Here is a 22,041-nt window from a genome sequence, read left to right as displayed (position 1 = left end):
GCAGCAGAGTGAGACCCTGTCTCAAAAAAAAAAAAAAAAAAATTTTAACTGCTGCCAAATTGTCCCACAAGCAGATTGTAACAGCTTATGTTTCTACAAACATCATTTGAAAATACCTCTTTCCCCATAATCTTCATCAATAAATACTATGCTTTATTAAAGCTTTTTATGGCAGTATCATGGTTGAAAATGTATGTCTTGTTTATTGTTTTAATTTACATTTATTTCGTTATGAATTTGGGCAGTTTTCATGTTTATCAACAACTTACAAATCTTTTTCTATGAATTGCCTGTTCCCACCCTTTATTCCTTTTTTCTGTTGGCTTTTTCTTCTTGATTTGTAACAATTTTTTGAACATTAAGAAACAGCCTTATATCTGCAATGTGTTTACAAATATTTTCCCAGTTTATCGTTCACTTTTTGAGTTTAATACTGACTTTTAAATTAGATACAAGTTTATATAATCAAATTTCACTTATGACTTCTAGGCCTTGTTTTTTTCTGATACATTTAAATGTTTTCCCTTTCTTTGCATTTCTATTTTGCTTTAACTTTTCAAACTTAATCTAGAAATGTTTCATTTATTTATTTTAAAAGCTGCTTTGTGTGTGTGTGTGTGTGTTGCCTGTGTGCTCAGAATTATACAAAACACTCCCTTGTGAAAACAAGATAGCCCCTTATCCCCAAAATACTTAAAATATGATTGGGGAAAATGAAAATAGTTCAAAGCATTATGAGTACTATGAGAATTTGGAGTAAAGAAAAAATCAATATGGACTAGAAGTAGTTTAGAGGCATCATAGAAGAGGTAGGCTGACTTGGTAATATCTCTCTCCTAGTTCTCATGTTTTCCTGTTATTCTAATTTATAGTCTGGTTGGTGTTTATATTCTTGGTTAGCCCTCTTGGAGTTTGCCTTTGATACTTTGTTTGGAATACACAGACAACTATGTGGATATAGAAATAGAATCCACTCTGAACTAGACTTCTTAAAACTGGTCTGAAATGCAATTAGTTTCTAGAATTAGGGATGAGAGGGGAGCTGAGGAGTGAAGTAGGGTGTGGGAAGAAGATGTAGTAGAGGAGTTTCCTCTTTGAGCCTTTTACTCTCTTTTGATAGCTATCCCAACCTGATACAACCAAGTGGTTTGGAGAAAGGCTCAGCAGCTTTATTATTCCTTACTCCAAGTCCCCAGGTTTGTGGGTTTACATTGTTCTCATCCTCATGTACTTCCTACTGTTGGACAATACAAATGGAAACTCCTTCTCTCTTTTTCAGGTGAAACCAGTGGGAACGAAAGTGATGCCGAGTATCTGCCAAAGAGTGAGTGAGTCAGTGGAGCTGCTCCCGTTCTTGTGATGATCATGGGTTAGGTGGAGTGGCACCTACCTTTGTGATTAAGCATGTTTTTCCCCACATGAAGTCCCATTTTGTAGGTGATTTCCTTATTTTCAGAACTTGTTGAGGTTTGGAGAATTAAACAGTCAGAATTAAACACTGTCAGATATTTGACAGCATTTAAAGTCTCCCGTGGTGGAGTGAGGCTGAACAGTGTGGTTCTTATGATGGAATATTCTTAGGGGAGCGGCAGAGAGCTGCATGTCCAGACATATATGCAGTAGTTTCCTGGCAGCCAAAACAGAGTGTGTGAATCATTCTCTGAGCAGTAAACATCTGATTTTTTTTTTTTTGAGATGGAGTCTCCCTCTGTCGCCCAGGCTGGAGTGCAGTGGTGTGAGCTCGGCTCACTGCAACCTCTGCTTCCTGGGTTCAGGCGATTCTCCTGCCTCAGCCTCCTGAGTAGCTGGGATTACAGGCACGTGCCACCACACCAAGCTAATTTTTGTATTTTTAGTAGAGATGGGGTTTCACCATGTTGGTCAGGCTGGTCTCGAACTCCTGACCTCATGATCCTCCCACGTCAGCCTCCCAAAGTGCTGGGATTACAGGCGTGAGCCACCGCGCCCGGCCAAATATCTGATTTTTTTGTAGCCACTCAAGTGTAATTATTTAAGTAACTTTGATACCTCTGATATTGAAAAAGGAAACATCTATTTGTTATTTATAGGCATTTATATTCCAGATTATTGTGCTGTTTACTTTCTAGTAGAATATAGAATGCATCATGCTTTTTTGACTCTATTTGTCCAAGCACTTCATGGTACCTTCATCCTTCATCTAATGATGATGTTATCTAGTTATCACAGCAAGTTATCTACTTCCTATTTAAGTGACTGACATACTAAGCCGTGTAAAAAGTAGAAGACGTACATTATCAAAGCTGAGTACAGGGCAGTTCCACTTCCAATCTGACACCCTAATTTTATGATTAATAGTCTTGTGCTCCCTCCACTGGCCTGAATTGCTTCAGGTGTTTGATTCTGTAGCCTGACTGAAGGTGAAATTTAATAATCATCAGGTTCAGTCTAGATGTGTAAAGACGACTAATTTAGGGCTGTTACTACTGAGAAACAGGACCTAAAATTTTCTTGACTTGAACTCAGCCCTTTGACGTAAGTAAAGTTTTGCCTAGAGCACTGAATGTACTGGATTATTCTGGGGAGCCATTCCCGGATGCATTTTTTAAAATGTTCTTCATATTTTGATCTATAGTATAACTTCTTTTGGGACAGCATGCATTATATCAAAAAGAAAGGAAAGACAATTAGAGGTTGAGTCTATCAGTGGCTCAGAATGACACATAAGCAAATCATTGGGACATGTAGACTGTTCTGCAAGTCCATAGTTTCCTTCAGTGGGGACCACCCTAGATTGCTCAAAATTTAGAGATAAATGAGAATAGAGTATAGGTGCTATCCAGTTTTGATTGATATTGCTATGACTGTTTAAATAGTATGCTTCCATAATTTTATTATTTTGAGAAAGTCTGCTGGTGGATATCTTCTTCCACTTAATATTTTTCTCTTGCGTCTAGCACCATTTACTGATACAAGCATATATTCATTGTTAGTAATATATGGCAAGGAGGGGAGGGAACTGGACAGTTTCTTCAATGTGAGGATAATTTTTGTTTTAATTTATCAAACTCACCCCTTTCTGTACTTAGGACTCAATTATTTTATCAAATCTCTGCCCCCTGCCCCCTGCCACCTGGCACCCTGTGATTTCATGGCATTCCCAGCAGTAGCATCTGTTGTCAGTCTAGCACTTTTTCGTGACATTTTCCATGTGTCCTGGTGTGATGCCGTGAAAGATGGGATAGCATAGATTATTTGTTGGGACATACGTAAGTATTGGTTGGTACATGGAATGTCAGTCCCATTGCTGGCCAGAAGTGGAATGAGGCCCCTGTGCACTTGTGAGGGTCTGCACCTATTCCCCCTAGAATGTCAGAGCCCTAACAGATATGTCTATGCATCAGATACTGGTTATTCAACATTCATTCCGCAGTGACTGTGTGAAGATTACTCCTGTGTGGGTCATGACCTCTGGTGCTGGAAGGAAGGTAGGGCTACAGAGAGAAAACATTGCTCCATGATTTCATTACAGATCGCCATAAACGCTTAGCACAACTGCAACAGTCTTCCAAGAGGAATCCTCACTACCAGACCTTGGAGCGGGATCTTATTGAATTACAGGAGCAGCAGCTGTTTGAACTTTTTGTGGTGGTGTCTCTACAGAAGAAACCATCAGGAATAAGCTATATTCCCCAGGTCATACAACAATTCCCTGGCAAGGTAGGTACAAGGAGGCCAAGAGGCATTCAGGAATGTTCCTGTGTCTCTGTGTACATTTATTTCCTGTCCTCTTGGTTTTTGTTATCTCAGCCAGTTTTTACCAGTACTTGTGGTAGGATCTGGTGGCTTTGAAAACATGTTATGTTAGGCATGAGCTGCAACCCAGCAAAACAAAGCAAAACAAAACAACTCATTTTCCTAGTTTTTTAAATTTTTGGCTCTGCCATTTAATAATCTTTAACAAGTTACAAAACCTTAAGGAGGGGAATAATAAATGTGACAGAATAGGGTAGTGGTTTAGAGTATGTACTCTGTGCAAAAGCTCTGCATTTCCCACTTATTAGTTCTGTGACTTTAAGAAGTTACTTTTCTTTCTCTCTCTTTTTTTTTTGAGACAGAGTCTCGCTTTGTTGCCCAGGCTGGAGTGCAGTGGTGCAGTTTCGGCTCACTGCAACCCTGCAACCTCCACCTCCCAGGTTCAAGCCTCCTGAGTAGCTGGGACTACAGGCATGTGCCACCACGCCCAGCTAATTTTTATATTTTTAGTAGAGACAGGATTTCACCATGTTGGCCAGAGTGATCTCGAACTCCTGACCTCAAGTGATCCGCCCACATTGGCCTCCCAAAGTGCTGGGATTACAGGCGTGAGCCACCATATTGTGTCTTAGTTGTTTAATTTGTAGAATGGGGGTAATCACAATAGTATCTACCCCTCTGAGTCAGAGTGAGGATTAAATAAGCTAATTTATATAAGGCACTTAGAACAGTGTCTGGCATGTAGTAAGCTCAATATGATGTTATCCATTATTAGTAAGGATTTAGTGAGATAATGTATATAAAGTGCTTAATGCCATCCCTGGCACATAGTATGTACTCGATAAATGGTAGGTACTAATTTTTGGTAGCCATTATTATTAACAACAATATTTGATTTCTCTACCTTTTTTAAAATAAAAATAAATAAAATCATTCATTCATTCAAATATTTTAAAAATACCTAATATTTGCCAGGATTAGATGATGGGAGTACTACTGAAAAAGATCTTAGTTAAGCCCACAGACATGATTGGGTTTCTTTTGCTTTGCAGAGTATCTGTGTAAAAGTAACAACAATAATTTTTGTTGCCAACATTTAACAATCAAATTTCACATACAAATCTGTATTTCTGCCTTTTGCTGAGAAACTGGAAAGAATGCCAGCACAGCCTGCATTCCTAAGTGTCAGGAATGGGTTGAAGCTTAATAAGGAGCAGGACTTCAGAGCAGGTGACCAGTGTAGTTACATAAAGCCGTCACTCAGAAGGGCCCTGCATGTAGGGTTTAATGATCTGCAGTCACCATCTTGAAATGCTAAATAATTTTAGCTTTGAATTTGTGTTTGTAAATGAAGTCTGATAGGAAAATTGGGCATGTGCCAAGGTCTTAAAGCCTGAGTTCATTCATGGTGTCACCTTCTGCTGCTTCCCTAGGATGAGTTCTCTTGTCCTGTTCTCCACTGCCTGATTCCCTGGGTCCTAGCATGTGCCCTTTCCACCTCTACTCAGTGACTACTGCCACCTTCTCCCCCCAGCTGGCCACAGGCATTGGGAGGGTTAGGATCAGGCCAGCATTGCTCTGCAGCATCTCCAGGGAAGCTTTCCCTGGCCTGGGCTGGTGGTGCCACTCATGGGTGACTTTTTGGGGGTTGCTCAACTGCTGTGGGTTGGAATGTTGGCCCCCATGGGAAGGGGAGAAGCCTGGCTTAACTTCCCAACCCCCAGTCGAAACACAGAGTCTCAATTCTGCAGCTACCCGGAGAGGAAACCCAGTACCTCGTGGGCCCCTTGCGTACCAAATTGCAGACTGCAGCACCTGGGTGTCTGTGAGAGTCTACACTCATCCCCCAGGATCCTCATGCCTAAGGGAGTGTGACGTTAAATAGCAAATAAAAACTCCATTACAGAGGCCACAGAAGAAAAGATGTTTTATGTTTAATTTTTTCTGCTTTTTGGACAAGAAGCTCCACATTTTCATTTTGCATTATGCTGTCTGAATTATGTAGTTTTCCTTAGTAAGGAGTGATCCCTTTAATAGGAACATTTACTCACTCTCCTGCTTATTACTTGGACCACTTCTCTCATTTCAGTTACCTGCTTGGCCACTTTAGGACTTTTGGGTTTATAACCCTGAGTTACATGTTTCACTAAAAAAGCTGGTGAAGTACAACTGTACTGGAATCTAAGAGACATTTCCTGCATGGATTCTCATTTTCAAAGTCCTCAAAAATATCCCTACAGTAAATAATCAGTAAGTTTAATTTCTCATAAAATTTCTCAATGTAGCCTGAAAGTACAATGTCACAGCACTGTTAAGTGACCCAGAATGGCTACATAGTTTGGTTTTTTTAAGAAATTAAAGGGGCCGTGCACAGTGGCACATGCTTATAATCCCAGCTAGTTGGCCAGATGAAATGGGAGAATCACTGGAGCACAGGAGTTTGAGGCCAGCCTGGGCAACATAGCAAGACCGCCTTCTCAACAACAACAAAAAAGAAATTAAAGGGGACGTCATTTTTACTAGTTATCTGAAGGCAATATGGTAATTAGACTTAAGGGCTTGTTTTTATAGCGGACAGGTCATACTAATTTCTAAATGTCTGGTTTACTGAAATTCAGACTGTCACATAGGTACAGTACCAGATTTATGCAAAAGGGTCTTCTATGCTAAAATTTTACAAGAAGTTGCAAACCAGCAATTAGGTAGCAAAGATTCTATGCTAAAGGAAATGATTATATATGGGGTGGATTCTCAAAATAGTATCTTTTCTTTTTTCTTTTTTTTTTTTTTTGAGACGGAGTCTCGCTCTGTTGCCCAGGCTGGAGTGCAGTGACTGGATCTCAGCTCACTGCAAGCTCCGCCTCCCAGGTTTAAGCCATTCTCCTGCCTCAGCTTCCCGAGTAGCTGGGACTACAGGCGCCCACCACCATGCCCGGCTAGTTTTTTGTATTTTTTTTAGTAGAGACGGGGTTTCACTGTGTTAGCCAGGATGGTCTCGATCTCCTGACCTCGTGATCTGCCTGTCTCGGTCTCCCAAAGTGCTGGGATTACAGGATTGAGCCACCGCACCCCGCCTATTTTTTCTTTTTTCGAGACAGGTTTCTCTCTGTCTCTCAGGCTGGAGTGCAATGGCGCAATCACGGCTCACTGCAGCCTCATCTTCCTAGGCTCAAGAGATCCTCCCACTTCTCAGCCTCCTGAGTAGCTGGGACTACAGACATGTGCCACCACACCCAGCTTACTTTTGTATTTTTTGTGGAGATGGGGTTTCACCATGTTGCCCAGGCTGGTCTCCAACTCCTGGGCTCAAGTGATACGCCCACCTTGGGCTCCCAAGGTGCTGAGATTACAGGCATGAGCCAGTGCATCTGGCCGTATCTTTTCTAAATAATATTCATCTACCATTTCTTTTCTTTTTTTTTTTTTTTTTTTTTTTGAGACGGAGTCTCGCTTTGTCACCCAGGCTGGAGTGCAGTGGCGCGATCTCTGGCTCACTGCAAGCTCCGCCTCCCGGGTTCACACCATTCTCCTGCCTCAGCCTCCCATATAGCTGGGACTACAGGCGCCCGCCACCACACCCGGCTAATTTTTTGTATTTTTAGTAGAGACGGGGTTTCACCATGTTAGCCAGGATGGTCTCGATCTCCTGACCTCGTGATCTGCCCGTCTCGGCCTCCCAAAGTGCTGGGATTACAGGCCTGAGCCACCGCGCCCGGCCCTTTCATCTACCATTTCAAAGCTTCTTTAATTACTGATTGGACAGTGTCTTGAGCTGACTAGGTTTTTGTTCTCAGTACATTGAAGAATGAATTTTTATCTTATGTCCCACGGTTCATAAAAATACTGGGTTCCCATTAGTTTGTGAATCCTGAATTAAGATATTTCCTCTTGATAGGAAACTTTTCACTAATCTCTCTTACAGTAGATGCTGAGATATCCACAGGTACCATTTCTCAGTAAAAATAGGATACTTTGTTCTCAGTAACTCTGTTCTCAGTTCATCTTCAGTGATTTCCAGAATTGACTTTTTAATTTTGTTAAGCAGTACAAAACCATGCTGAGGCTTATCAGTAACTGCCCAAGCTTATCAGAGACCTTTTTTCCTGAGATGAGACTGAGTTTTTTATTTCTATTCCCCACTTACATAGTATAATTCAAGTCACCTATTTTGAGGGTGTTTGAAGGTGTTATCTTTTTCAGGACGATCATGGCTATAAGCAGTCCAAAGACACGGAAGAGAGGCTTAAAGTTATCCCAAAATTTTGTTTTCCTGATTCAAAGGACTGGATGCCAACCTCAGAACTCAAGAGGTAAATGGGCTAATTTATCTAATTTATATTCATTAGAACTGCAAAAATAAATCAGAGTATTTGAGAAATGAGTAGAGCCATTAGTGAAGCTATGTGAATACTGTGGCAAGTCAAGGATGTGGTGGGAGGAAAGGAAGAAGCAGTATTAGAACATTTCCTATGTGGGGCTTAAAAAAAGAAAAACATGGAATAATTTCAGTGTCAAAAGGAAAACAAATTTGAGAGTCACTTCAAGGTTGCCAGTTCAACAACAACAACAAAAAAAGTTCTATTTTATGTGCAATCAAAAATGCTCCCAAGTGTACAGAAAGGAAAAAAGACTTGGATTTTGAGACTCAACCTAGAAACAGAGATGAAACAGAGTGAGGCCTTCATCTTCATTTTCTTTCTCCTTCAAATTAACAGAAGAATCCACAGCCCAGCTTTTATGTTCCCCTGTGGAACCTGTACAAAGGGAGGCTCCAGTTTGGGAAGTATAGTATATTAAGAAAGGAAGTATTAAAGAATTTCTTCCAGGTATCTAGAGGAAATTGCTATTTTTAATTAATGAACTATCATAATCTCTGAATTCTGCTTGTAAATATTAATAGATGCCTGCTTTGTTCAAAACTGTAATTATTGATGATGCCATTTAGTTTGAAAAGCTTGATTTGTTGAACTATATCACATGGTAATGACCTTCTGGATAATAGCCTCAGGTTTTGCTTAAATAGCTCTGCACTTCAACTTCGCATTGCCTCCAGACTAAGCTACTGTCTCTCATAAGCAGTTTAGCCTGATTGACACTGTCATTTCTCAGCCATCACTGTTGATGCTCTTGTGTTGTCAGTTGCACTGCTACCTTTATAAACAGCGCCTTTCATATTGACCTGGCTGCTCTGTGGCTGGTTTTCCCCCACAACGAGTTATATATGTTTATTCTAGAGTATTTGGGAAATACAGAAGAGTAAATAAAAAGCAGAAATTGCAGATCACTGGCAATCTGGTTACTCAAAGGTAATCACTGTAAATATTTTGTCATATTCCCTTCCAATCTTTATTTTTAGCCAAATACAGATATGTATATATTGTTCAAGTTTGGATTTAGGCCAGGTGCAGTGGTTCACACCTGTAATCCTAGCACTTTGGGAGGCTAAGGTGGGAGGGTCACTTGAGGCCAGGTTTGAGACCATCCTGGGCAGCATAGCAAGTCCCTGTCTCTACAGAAAATACCAAAAAGCTAGACAGACAGGGTGGTGTGCAGTTGTTACTCAGGAGGCTGAGGCAGGAGGACCACTTGAGCTCAGGAGTTCAAGGTTGCAATGAGTTATGATTATGCCATAGTACTCCAGCCTGGGCAACAGAGCAAGACGCTGTCCAAAAAAAAAAAAAAAAAAAGGAATGGAGGGAGGGAGGGAGGGAGGGAGGAAGGAAGGAAGATAATAAATATGTCTTCAGAAAATTAAGTTCTGTTCAGTGAGACCCAGTCTCTTAAAAAAAAAATTGGACTTTGCCAGGTGCTGTGGCTCACGCCTGTAATCCTAGCATTTTGGGAGGCCGAGGCGGGAGGATCACCTGAGGTCAGGAGTTCAAGACCAGCCTGGCCAACATGGTGAAACCCCATCTCTACTAAAAATAAAAAATTAGCTGAGTGTGGTGGCACATGCCTACTTAGCTACTCGGGAGGCTGAAGTGGGAGAATTGCTTGAACCCGGGAGGTGGAGGTTGTAGTGAGTGGAGATGGCGCCACTGTACTTCAGCCTGAGTGACAGTGATACTCTGTCTCAGAAAAAAAAAAAGGGGGGGGACTTATTTGATTATCGAGTCTGAGTTTCTTTCTTGGGCATATTTAGGTTTTCATTTGTAAATTATTAACGCATATCTTTTGCCCATGTTTCTAATGAGGAGTTGATATTTTCCTAATAATTTTTATATATTAAGGATATAATCCTTTGCCTGTCACTGCTCTATACAGCCTCTCAGAACTAAAGAGAAGAATTTGTAACTGGGAAATGACATATCAAAAGTCTTTGTAGGTTACCTGTTTGACTAAATTGGGGATTCAACAAAAGGAAAATAAGACCAGGTGCAGTGGCTCATGTCTATAATCCTAGCACTTTGAGAGGCCAAGGCAGAAGGATTATTTGAACCCAGGTGTTTGAGACCAGCCCTGGCAAGATCGTGAGACCTTATCTCTACACAAAATTAAAAGATTAGCAGGGCATGGTGGCACACATATGCAGTTCCAGCTACTTGGGAGGCTGAGGTGGGAGGATCACTTGAGCCTCAGGAGGTCAAGGCTACAGTGAGCTCTGTTTGCACCACTGCACTCCAGCCTGGGCAACAGAGTGAGACTGTCTTAAAAAATAAAAGTAAAATTTAGGCCGGGCACGGTGGCTCATGCTTGTAATCCCGGCACTTTGGGAGGCCGAGGCGGGCAGATCACAAGGTCAGGAGATCGAGACCACGGTGAAACCCTGTCTCTACTAAAAATACAAAAAATTAGCCGGGCGCGGTGGCGGGTGCCTGTAGTCCCAGCTACTTGGGAGGCTGAGGCAGGAGAATGGCAGGAACCCGGGAGGCGGAGCTTGCAGTGAGCCGAGATCGCGCCACTGCACTCCAGCCAGGGGGACAGAGTGAAACTCCGTCTCAAAAAAAAAACAAAAAACAAAAAACAAAAATAAATAAATAAATAAAATTTAAATGAAAATAAGCCTGATTAATACCTAGAGTGGATGAATAAGAAAACAAAAGGAACCAGCATCAACAGCTTATCCCATACCTGTTCTCTCACTCCAGTACAAGGCAAGATATTCTTAAGGCCTGGGCATTCATTCCTTAGGAGGAATGTGACTTGCAATGAATTTAATATTATGCCTCCTCTTAGATCACAAAATGACTACTGTTGGACTCTAGTTTTCAATTGTTTGTTCCATGGAGAATGCCGTAAGTGGTTGTTTGGATCCTAAACTAACTATTGGCTCTTTTTTCAGTGAAACATTCTCCTTTGTCTTGACTGGTGAAGATGGAAGCCGGTGGTTTGGTTACTGTAAGAAGCTCTTGGTAAGTATCAGATCTGTGTTACTTACCAGGACAGGGTTGGTCAAGGAACAACTGAGTCAGAGTAGGAACTTCAGAAGCACTATCTCTAGATGAGTTTGAGGGATGCTCAATGACCTGTGTATTAAGGAAGCTGTATTAGCGTTAAACAGCAAGAGCAAGGTAGGGGGTTAACCATGGAGTGTTCTAGAAAAGAAGGGGTATGGATTTATTTTATTTGTTTATAATAGAGAAAGTAACTGATGACATAGGGGCTGAATCTCATCTGGATATATTTGGAATAGAGTACAATGAGCTACTCAAAGGAGCTCTGAGTTACTCATCAACATATTAGGGCTTTTTTCTTGCTTAGGTGGCTTCACTAAACCTAGAATAAATCATGCTATCATTTTTAGCACTTTTCACATCTTTTAGTGTTCACTGAAGATGAGAGCCTTGGTTACTGCTCTGTACTAAAGAGTAGTAAAAGGTAATTAATAGTCCAAATCAATATTAATAAAAACTTAACGCTGCTTGATTTTTTTGTTGTTGTTTTTATCTTTTAGCCAGAAGGCAAAGGAAAGCGACTCCCTGAGGTATACTGCATGGTTAGTCGCCTAGGCTGCTTCAATCTTTTTTCAAAGGTGAGTGGAGAATGAGCTGTATGAAAAATGGTGTCCTTTTTGATCTCGCAATGTTAAGTGGCATAGACTTTAACATACTACTTCAGAAAGGTTCCCTATTAGTAAAGTAGGAACCACATGCCCGAAGGCTTAAACTTACATCTCTAATCCATTTGCTGTTGCTATATCATCTTCATTTTGGTTTGCTAGAACTTTCAGCTTAAGGGAGAACATAGTCCAAAGCTTATCTTGTCTTGTGTCTTTCTTAGACCAAATTGCAGGATATCATTGCCACTGTCACCTTCCTTGCCCCTCCCTTAGTGAGCCAAAAAGGGGCTTCTCCTTTAAAAATATGTTGATTTATGTTAGTAACTTTTCTTCAGGGTATAATGATACCTCCCAAGAGATATGATGCTTATTTAACTTTTATTGATTGCAGAAGCTTATCTGTCTTAAATTATATTTGGGTTATTTTAAAGTTTGTACACCAGGCTGGGCAGTTCCTGTAATAGCATTCTTTTATGTTTTTTAACTTAGTCCATAACAAAATAACGCTTTGCATGTATAGATTCTGGATGAAGTAGAGAAGAGAAGAGAAATGTCTCCAGCCCTTGTTTACCCATTCATGCGAAGTGTCATAGAAGCTCCTTTCCCAGCTCCTGGACGCACCATCACAGTTAAGAGTTACCTCCCTGGGGCTGGAGATGAGGTAAGTTAGCTCATTTTGAAAAGATTTGATAGCCACTAAAAAGCAGGACTTATACTAGTAGGCAGTTTCCAGAGCCCAAGGGGATAGATTTCCCTTTTTTATAAACTGTAAAGGATATGTTTTATTTCCATAAAGCAATGGAGAAATATCCAGCTTATCTGTAACATAGTTCTTCCTAGACCCAGGACCTAGAGATTTTCTACCATACATAGACTGACTCCCTTTGTAATGACAATTTCAATGTGATAAATGAAGACTGTATGTACTGTTGTCAGAAGGAATAAAGGATCTTGATTTACAGAACAAAAATAAGCTGTTGGGTCCTGGCATTAGTATAGGAAGCTTCACAGACCCTGTGTAGCAGACCCTTCTTGAATTTAACTTACGTAAGAATAACAGGATCCATAGCGTTGGCACTAGGGATTGTTTTCCAACATTAGCTCACATGATTCAAATTCTTGCATTTCAGTCCATTGAACTCTGCCGACCACTAGATTCCCGATTGGAACATGTTGATTTTGAATGTCTCTTTAAGTGCCTGAGTGTGTGTCATCTCATCCGCGTCTGTGCCTCTCTCCTTTTGGAGCGTAGGGTAATCTTTGTTGCCAACAGCCTAAGGTAAGAAATAAGTGAAATATGTTACTTCACACTGGCGTTTTATTTGCTCCAAATTTTAAAATTGGAGGTTTTTTTATTATTATAGTTTAAGTTCTAGGGTACATGTGCACAACGGGCAGGTTTGTTACATATGTATGCATGTTGGTGTGCTGCACCCATTAATTCGTCATTTACATTAGGTATTTCTCCTAATGCTATCCCTCCCTCCCTCCCTCCCCCACCCCACAACAGGTCCTGGTGTGTGATGTTCCCCACCCTGTGTCCAAGTGTTCTCATTGTTCAATTCCCACCTATGAGTGAGAACAAAAATTTGGGCATATTATTAAAATGTAGGATCAGTCTCTCAATTAGCTAGTGGTATATAGTGGCATGGATAATTTCAAATGGTAAATCATCAAAAAGCCACTTGCATTAGGGTATACAAATGACTTTTTTGGGTTATAATAAATTTCCCTTTTAAATGCATTTTGCTTACCCTATTGTCAAAAGTCGGTAATACTTTTCTAAGTACACTAATTTTTCGCATGAGAAATTGTGGAGATGAGCTGGATTGAGATTGAACATTTTCAGTAAACTAAGTTTAAATTTTAACTAAAATGTTAAAAAATTAATGACTGTTCACATAGTTTTTAATCTGTGATCACTAACCAGCATCAATTTTTAATTCTTTAACATAATAACTGAAATGTCCTGCTTATGTTGCTCTATATATGACACCATTTGTTTTCTCCTCTGGCTAGCACCCTGTCAAAATGTGGCCATGCTGTGGTAGCTACACTGTATCCGTTCACCTGGCAGCATACCTACATCCCAGTCCTGCCAGCATCTATGATTGACATCGTCTGCTCACCTACTCCATTCCTTATTGGAATCCTGTCTTGCTCCTTACCACAGCTCCAGGACCTACCCATTGAAGAGGTGAGATGGAAGAATAGAACCTAATATTGGAGCACTGAGAAGTAAAAATAAGTAATCTTAAGAGTGGTGGAATTGTTATTAATTAATATAGTTATTATTACTACTTTATGCTATTTATAATATTTCTATTATATTATAATATTGTTGTTTATAATATTTCTAGTATTAAGATGGGAAAATTTGATAGTACACATAAATCCAAACCTGTATCTTATTTACAGTAGTAACCTTGGGGTCATTCTTGTGTTATTCTGAAGGGTACAGTACTCTGGATTAACTTTAAAAATTATTTCACGGCCTGGCATGGTGGCTCATGCCTGTAATCCCAGCACTTTGGGAGGCTGAGGCAGGTGGATCACTTGAAGTCAAGGAGTTTGAAACCAGCCTGGCCAACATGGTAAAACCCCATCCCTACTAAAAAGACAAAGATTAGCCAGGTGTGGTGGCACATGCCTGTAATCCCAGCAACTTGAGAGGCTGAGGCAGAATTGCCTGAACCCAGGAGGCAGAGGTTGCAGTGAGCTGAGATCATGCCACTGTGCTCCAGCCTGGGTGTCAGAGGGAGACACTGTCTCAAAACAAAAACCCAAAAAACTTTATTTCAAATAAAACACAATATAGATATGTGGTTAAAGCAAAATGTACAGATACATAACCAGCATTAGAATGGAATGGAAATATTACCACAATGGAATCAGTGCCAACCCCCTAGAAGTCCCCATCATGCCTCTTTCTAATCTCTGTTTCCATCCCCATCCCCATCCCCCACCAAAGGTAATCATTATCTTGACTTTAATGGTATTCATTGACTTGTTTTTCTTTATAGTTTTACTCCTAGGCATTCCTCCCTAAGCAATGTAATTCAGCTTTGTCTGGTTTTAAACTTGATATAAATAGATTCATATGGTATATATATTTTTGCCTGGCTTCCTCTGCTCAATATTATATCTGTAAGATTGATCTATGTTGATGAGGTCAACAATAGTTTGATCATTCTAATTGTATATAGGATTCCATTGTGTGAATGTACCACAATTTTCTTATCCATTCTACAATTGAACATTTGAGTTGTTTCCAGTTTGAGGTTGTTATGAATAATGTTGCTATAAATATACATGACTCCCAGTGCATACACACATAATTCAATGGGTATATACTTGGAAATTGAATTGCTGAGTCATAGGGTAAACATATCTCCAACTTTAATAAAGTTAAATTGTTTTCCAAAGTAGTTGTGCCAATTTAAATTCCCTTCAACAGTGTATGAGAATTCCTGTTGCTCCACGTCTTCACCATTACTTACTGTCATCAGTTGTATAATTTAGCCTATCTGGTGGGTGCATAGTGTTATTCACATTGTGGTTTAATTTGCACAAATTTAATTTAATTTGATTCCTGTTGAGGTTGAGCATCCTATTTATTGGTCTCTTGAATATCATCTTTTATAAAAATCTTTGTCTCTTTCCATTACATTGTTTACTCTCTTGTTTTGTTTTTGGTTTTGTTTTTGTTTTGTTTTGTTTTTGAGATGGAGTCTCACTCTGTTGCCCAGGCTGGAGTGCAGTGGCGTGATCTCAGCTCGCTGCAACTTCTGCCTCCCAGGTTCAAGCAATTATCATGTCTCAGCCTCCCAAGTAGCTGGGACTATAGGTGCACGCCACCAAGCACAGCTAATTTTTTGTATTTTTAGTAGAGACAGGGTTTCACCATGTTGGCCAGGCTGGTCTCAAACTTCTGTCCTCAAGTGATCTGCCCTCTTCACCTCCCAAAGTGCTGGGATTACAGGTGTGAGCCACCACACCCAGCCCCTACTCTCTTATTGTTTAAGATGTTTTCTTTTTCTTTCCTCTCCTTTCCTTTCCTCTCCTCTCCTCTCCTCTCCCTGTTCCTTTTCCTTTTCCTTTTCCTTTCCTTTTTGAGATGAAGTCTCGCTCTTGTCTCCCAGGCTGGAGTGCAATGGCACGATCTTGGCTCAATGCAACCTCTGCCTCCTGGATTCAAGCAATTCTCCTGCCTCAGCCTCCTGAGTAGCTGGGATTACAGGCGCCTGCCACCACGCCTGGCTAATTTTTGTATTTTTAGTAGAGACAGGGTTTCAGCATGTTGGCCAGGCTGCTCTTGAACTCCACCTCAGGTGATCCGCCCACCTCGGCCTCCCAAAGTGCTGGGATTACAGGCGTGAGCCACCGCGCCTGGCGTTAAGATGTCTTTTTATGCTCTGGATACTGGCCCCTTTGTCTGTGGCTTGCCTTTTCATTTTCAAAAATGATGTTTTTTAATGCACAGAAATTCTTAATTTTAATGTGGTTAAAATTATCAATCTTTTTCTTTATACATGATGTTTTTAGTGAGCTGCTTAAGTTACTTTATATTAACCTCATGAAAATATCCTTCTATATTGTCTCTTGGGCCTTTCATTATTTTGCCTTTAACTTTTGATTATGAATCCTCCTGGAACTTGATTTTTGTGTGTATAATGTGAAGTAGGGGTTGTTTCATTTGTTTTTATATGGTACCGTCTGTGCCGATACCACTTACTGAAAAGACTGTTCCCTGTTACTCCACTGCTTTGTCCTTCTTAAAAAAAAAAAAATTATTTTGGAAACTTTAAACATATGTAAAAGTAAACAGAAGAGTGAAATGAATCCTTGTGTACCAGTCACCTCACTTCAGTACTTATCAAATAATGGCCAGTCTTTACCCTTACCCGTTCCTCTTTCCCATAATATTTTGAAGGATATCCTGACACAATTTCATCTCTAAATATTACAATGTGAATCTCTCTAACATAAGGGCATATTTAAACATAACCTCAATACCATTATCACACCTAAAATATCCAACAATTCCTTGATATCAGCAAAATCCAGTGTTTAAATCTCCAGTTGTCTCATAAACTTTTAATAATTTATTTAAATCAGGTTCAAAACGAAGTCCACATATTGTACTTATTTATTCGTTTATTTATTTATTTAGAGACAGGGTCTCATTCTGTCACCCAGGCTGGAGTGCATTGGCACAATCACAATCAATGCAGCCTTGACCTCCCAGACTCAAGTGATCCTCTCAGATCAGCCTCCCAAGTAGCTGGGACTACAAGTGTGTACCACACGCCCAGCTAATTTTTAAATTTTGTGTATAGACAGGGTCTCACTGTGTTGCCAGGGCTGGTCTCCAACTCCTGGGCTGAAGAGTTCCTCCTGCCTCGACTTTCCGAAGTTCTGGGATTACAGGTGTGAGCCATTGTGCCTGGCCCCACACATTGTATTTAGTTGATATGTTTTTAGTCTCTTTTAATCTATTGGTATGCATGTCATCATTCTTCTATTTGCAATTTATTTTTTGTTGTGTTGATTGGCTAACTTTTAAATGGGCTAAAACTTTGAGTAAATTTTGTTTAAAACTATTCTCATTGCCTGTATTTGTCTGTGAATGTCTCTGGTTGAACTTGCCTGGCTCCTTTATTTCATAGGTGCTGATAGTTGATCTCTGTGCAGACAAGTTCTTACAGGAGGTGAGTGCCAAAGGAGGTAATTACTGATGTTTTAGGATAAATGTCTACTGTAGATAATTGGACAGACAATATGTGAAAGTACTTAGAGAATATGACTCAGGCAAAACTTTAGTTCCTACACATACTTGAGTTGACACCATGGCCAATCAAGCAAGATCGACCTGAAAAATTTGGCTTCAGTTTATAGCTGCCTATCCCAAAGGAAGGAGGAAACATAAATGTGTCATTCTCAAAAGAGGTAAAACCACCCTTCAACTCCAGGTGGGTCGACACATAAGCCTCTAATTTAATTACATTTTAAAAGCATTTATTAAGCACTGATTGTTTCTAGATACTCTGTTAGAATGTAAAAATGAGTAAGACACAGTTTGAACCCTTAGGTCTTACAGACTAATGCGGAGAAACAGACATACATAAAGTTTTAGAAATTGTATGATAGAAATTTGTACAAGGTACAGTCGGAGCAAGAATAAAGTGACCATTTATTCTTAATACTGAAGTGGAAAGGAAGAGTTCAAAAGCCTTCTTAGATCAGCCCTCCAGATATAACCTGTGTGTCGGAGTGTGAGCTCTGAAACACAGGGTGAAAAGAAGAGTGTTTCCCAGGACATTTTCAGAATCAATTAGCTCATCACGTTTGAAATACAATTTATTTGTGGATGATCTTCATAATATAATAGAAGACTTGTAGATGAGAGAGATCTGGTGGAAAAGTGCCAGAAAATTTTATAAAGTATATTGTTTATTTGTTTAATATAGTTAAAATATATACACCATAAACATGAAAGATTCTTCATGTAGGGAAGGAGACTTCAGACTGACTCTTTAGCCAAAATATATAAAGTCACTTGTGGAATTTTGGAGAAATAACTAGGGCATATTTGAGACTTAATCCCTCAAATCTCCTACAAAGAAAAATCTCCATTTTTTTTCTTAAGGTATCTGATGAGGATGAAATTCTACCACCAAAACTTCAAGCTGCCCTGATGCAGATTTTGGAAGAACGAAATGAAATCTTGACTCAGGAGCAGAATTTTTCACAAGGTATGAGACAAGTGAGCCAAGGACTTAAGGATTAAGGTAGTAAATATTTACTGAATGCCCAGCACTATGTTAAAGGATATACCAAAGTAGCATTAGATTGCCTGCGCCTTGAAAATCTTATAATCAGCTTCCTTGCTTATCCTCAATATGCCAGGTCCTCTTCTATTTCAGGACCTTTGCACTTGCTCAGTTACATTTATAGAATGCTATTCCCGCAGATATCCACATGACTCCTGCCCTTTCTTCCTGTAGGTCCATGCTCACATCACCTTCTCACTGAGGCCTTTCCTGACTGTCCTATTTTAAATTGTACCCATTCCCCTAGTGCTCCTTATCCTCTTCCCCTTGCTTTAATTTTCTTCAAGGCTCTTAGCACTATTTCATATGCTACAGCGTAAGTTCTGTGAGAACAGTGGCTTTATTTTGTTCTCTATCTCCAGTACTTTAAACAGTATTCAGTAAGTAGGTACTCAATAAATACTTGTTAAATAAATGGGCAAATAATATTTATTGGGTGCTTACACTGTATCAGGCATTATGCTAAGCACTTAACATACATTTTGTTTTATCTTTATGAAGCAGGTATCATTATTTAATCCTCATTTTACAGATGAGAAAACTAAGGCTATGTACTGACAAGGAATATTAGGGAAGGAGCAGGGCTTTTTTTGTTTGTTTTGGGTTTTTTTCTTTCTTTGTTTTTTGTTTCTTGCTGTGTCACCCAGGCTGGAGTGCAGTGATGCAATTATAGCTCACCACAGCCTCAACCTCCTGGGCTCAAGCAAGTCTCCTGCCTCAACTGGGACTACAGGCATGCACCACCACACCTAGCTAATCTTTTTATTTTTTGTAGAGACAGGGTCTCACCATGTTGCCTAGGTTGATTTTAAACTCCTGGTCTCAAGCAATCCTCCCGCCTTAGCCTCACAAAGCACTGGGATTACAGTTGTGAGCCACCACACCTGGCCTAGAAGGAGCAGATTTAGAGGAGTAATAAAAAGTTTAGTTTTGGATGTTACAGTTTGAGATACCTATTAGAAGTTTAATACTTAAGCAGACTTCCAACTAGAAATGTTTTAGAAGAAAGATTTGGGCTAAATGCAAACATTTAGAAATTGCTGTTATAAAGCTGTGGGACCAGATGAGATGATCGTATAGAGTGAGTATTGTTAGAAAATAACAAAGGTTTAAGGATTGAGCCCTCTGTTGGTTGTAAATGGCGTGGTTAGATTTCCAACACTTGGAGGTTGGAAGGAGGAGAACTATCCAGCAAGGGAGACTAAGAGGAGCAGCCAGTAAAGGAGAAAAACCAGGAAAGTATGTGTGTAAACTGCCAGGAGTGTGGGCAGGTACAGTGGCTCACACCTGTAATCCCAGCACTTTGGGAGGCCAAGGCAGGAGATTGCTTCAACCTAGGAATTCCAAACTAGCCTGGGCAACATAATGAGACCTCATCTCTACAAAAAGTGAAAAGAAAAATAAAAAACAAACAGGAGTGTGACATTGCAGAAGTTGAGCAAATAGAATACCTCATGAAAAGAAGAGTAATCAGTTATGCCTACAGCTGCAAAGAGACCAAGTATGGTGGGACTAAGATTTGACCAGTGGATTTGACAGTATGAAGACCTTGATAACAGCAGATTCAGTGGAATGAGGGGAAGAAAGTGAGATGGGAGAGGGTTCAAGAGAGAATTAGAATTCCATTCAGCCGATTGATTGTAAAATTTATTATTTATTATTTTTATCTTTATTTTTGAGACAGGGTCTTGCTTTGTTACCCAGGTTGGAGTGCAGTGGTGCAATCATGGTTCACTGCAGCTTTGACCTCCTGAGCACAAGCAATCCTCCCACCTCAGCCCACCATGTAGCTGGGCCAACAGGTGTGCACCATCACACCTGGCTAGTTTTTTGTATTTTTTGTAGAGACAGGGTTTCACGATGTTGCCCAGGCTGATTTTGAACTCCTGAGCTCAAGCAATTCACCCACCTCGGCCTCCCAAAGCCGTGGGATTACATGGGTGAGCCATTGCGCCCAACCATAAAATTTAATTGGATGTAAAAAGGGCCAGGAACAGCCAAGGCACTCAAAAAAGAACAAGGTTGGAAGGCTTGCACTACTAGACATCAAATTTTATTATAAAGATAGTAATTAAGATAGTTTGGTTTTGGTGCAGAAATAGAGCAACAGAAGGAATACAGAGTGCGTATGCATAAGGAAACTTGATTTGTGTCAGTGCCAGCATTGTGTATCAGTGGAAAAAGGATGGATCATTTAATGATCCATGGGCTGGGCACGGTGGCTCGTACCTGTAATCCCAGTACTTTGGGAGGCGGAGGTGGGCAGATCACTTGAGGTCAGCAGTTTGAGACCAGCCTGGCCAACATGGTGAAACCCCGTCTCTACTAAAAATACAAAAATTAGCCAGGTGTGGTGGTGCACACCTTTAATCCCAGCTACTCAGTATGTTGAGGCAGGAGAATCACTTGAACCCGGGAGGTGGAGGTTGCAGTGGGCCAAGATTGTGCCACTGCACTCCTGCCTGGGTGAGAGAGTAAGACCCTGTCTAAAATAATAATAATAAATAGGACAATTGGTCTTCTATATGAAAAGAAATGAATATGGATATACACCTCATACTATACAGAAAATTAATTCCAGTGAATTTAAAGACTTAAATGTTAAAAGCAAAGCTTTTGAAAATATTTTTGAAAGAATAGAAGAAAATTATTTATGTCAATAACACAGTGGTGGGGTTCTTAAAAACATGGCACAAAGAGCAGAGACCATAAAGGAAAAGATAGGTTAATTTGACTGTGTTAAATCTTTAAATTTTCTTTTCATCAAGGGACACCATGGAAAAGAGATCTAAAAAACTAGTTACAGACTAGGTGAAGACATCTTCAACATATGTAGCTACCAAATGAATAGTGTCTAGAATTAATTTTTTTAAAAAACACCTGCAAATCAGTAAGAAAAAGATAAACAATCCAATAGAAAAATGAGAAAAAGACAGGAACAAACATTCAAAAAAGAAGAAACATGATAAGCATATAAGTAATTGAAGAGACATGCAACCTCACTACATCATTTACATTCAGGGAAGTGTAAATGTAAGTCACAGTGCAATACCATTTTTTACACCCACCGTATTCACAAAAACTAAAAAATCTGTCCAGGCACTGTGATTCATACCTGTAATCCTAGCACTTTGGGAGGTCAAGGTGGGAGAACCACTTGAGCCCGGGAGTTCAAGACCAGCCTGTGTAACATAGCAAGACCCTGTTTCTACAAAAATAATTAAAACATTAGCCAGGAGTGTTGATGTGTGCCTGTAGTCCCAGCTACTCAGGAGGCTAGGGTGGAAGGATCACTTGAGCCCGGGAATTTGAGGCTGCAGTGAGCTGTGATGGTGCCACTTGCACTCTAGCCTGGGCAATAGAGCAAGACCCTGTCTCAAAAAAAAAAAATTTAAGTCTGACAATATCAAGTGTTGGTAAGAGTGTGTCAAGTAGTTCAACCACTTTGAAGTTGGCATTATCTAGTAATATTAA

The 22,041-nt window shown here is 40.0% G+C and overlaps 1 protein-coding gene across 2 annotated transcripts in view; it reads left to right on the top strand.

The window, feature by feature from the left end:
- DENND2C (DENN domain containing 2C) overlaps positions 1-22,041 on the top strand; it is an 85,583-nt gene that overhangs the window by 57,986 nt on the left and 5,556 nt on the right. For both annotated transcript variants that reach the window (XM_050748063.1, XM_050748053.1), the window contains exons 7-16: positions 1,280-1,324; positions 3,512-3,699; positions 7,936-8,045; positions 11,018-11,087; positions 11,630-11,707; positions 12,255-12,395; positions 12,865-13,013; positions 13,754-13,931; positions 17,404-17,445; positions 18,384-18,489. In XM_050748063.1, coding sequence (XP_050604020.1) covers positions 1,280-1,324; positions 3,512-3,699; positions 7,936-8,045; positions 11,018-11,087; positions 11,630-11,707; positions 12,255-12,395; positions 12,865-13,013; positions 13,754-13,931; positions 17,404-17,445; positions 18,384-18,489 — 1,107 coding nt within the window. The remainder of the gene's footprint in view (positions 1-1,279; positions 1,325-3,511; positions 3,700-7,935; positions 8,046-11,017; positions 11,088-11,629; positions 11,708-12,254; positions 12,396-12,864; positions 13,014-13,753; positions 13,932-17,403; positions 17,446-18,383; positions 18,490-22,041) is intronic.

This window comes from Macaca thibetana, chromosome 1 (genome assembly GCF_024542745.1).
Source record: "Macaca thibetana thibetana isolate TM-01 chromosome 1, ASM2454274v1, whole genome shotgun sequence".
NCBI lineage: Eukaryota > Metazoa > Chordata > Mammalia > Primates > Cercopithecidae > Macaca > Macaca thibetana.
The sequence above is the reverse complement of the archived record's forward strand: the minus strand, read 5'-3'. Positions and strand labels throughout refer to the sequence as shown.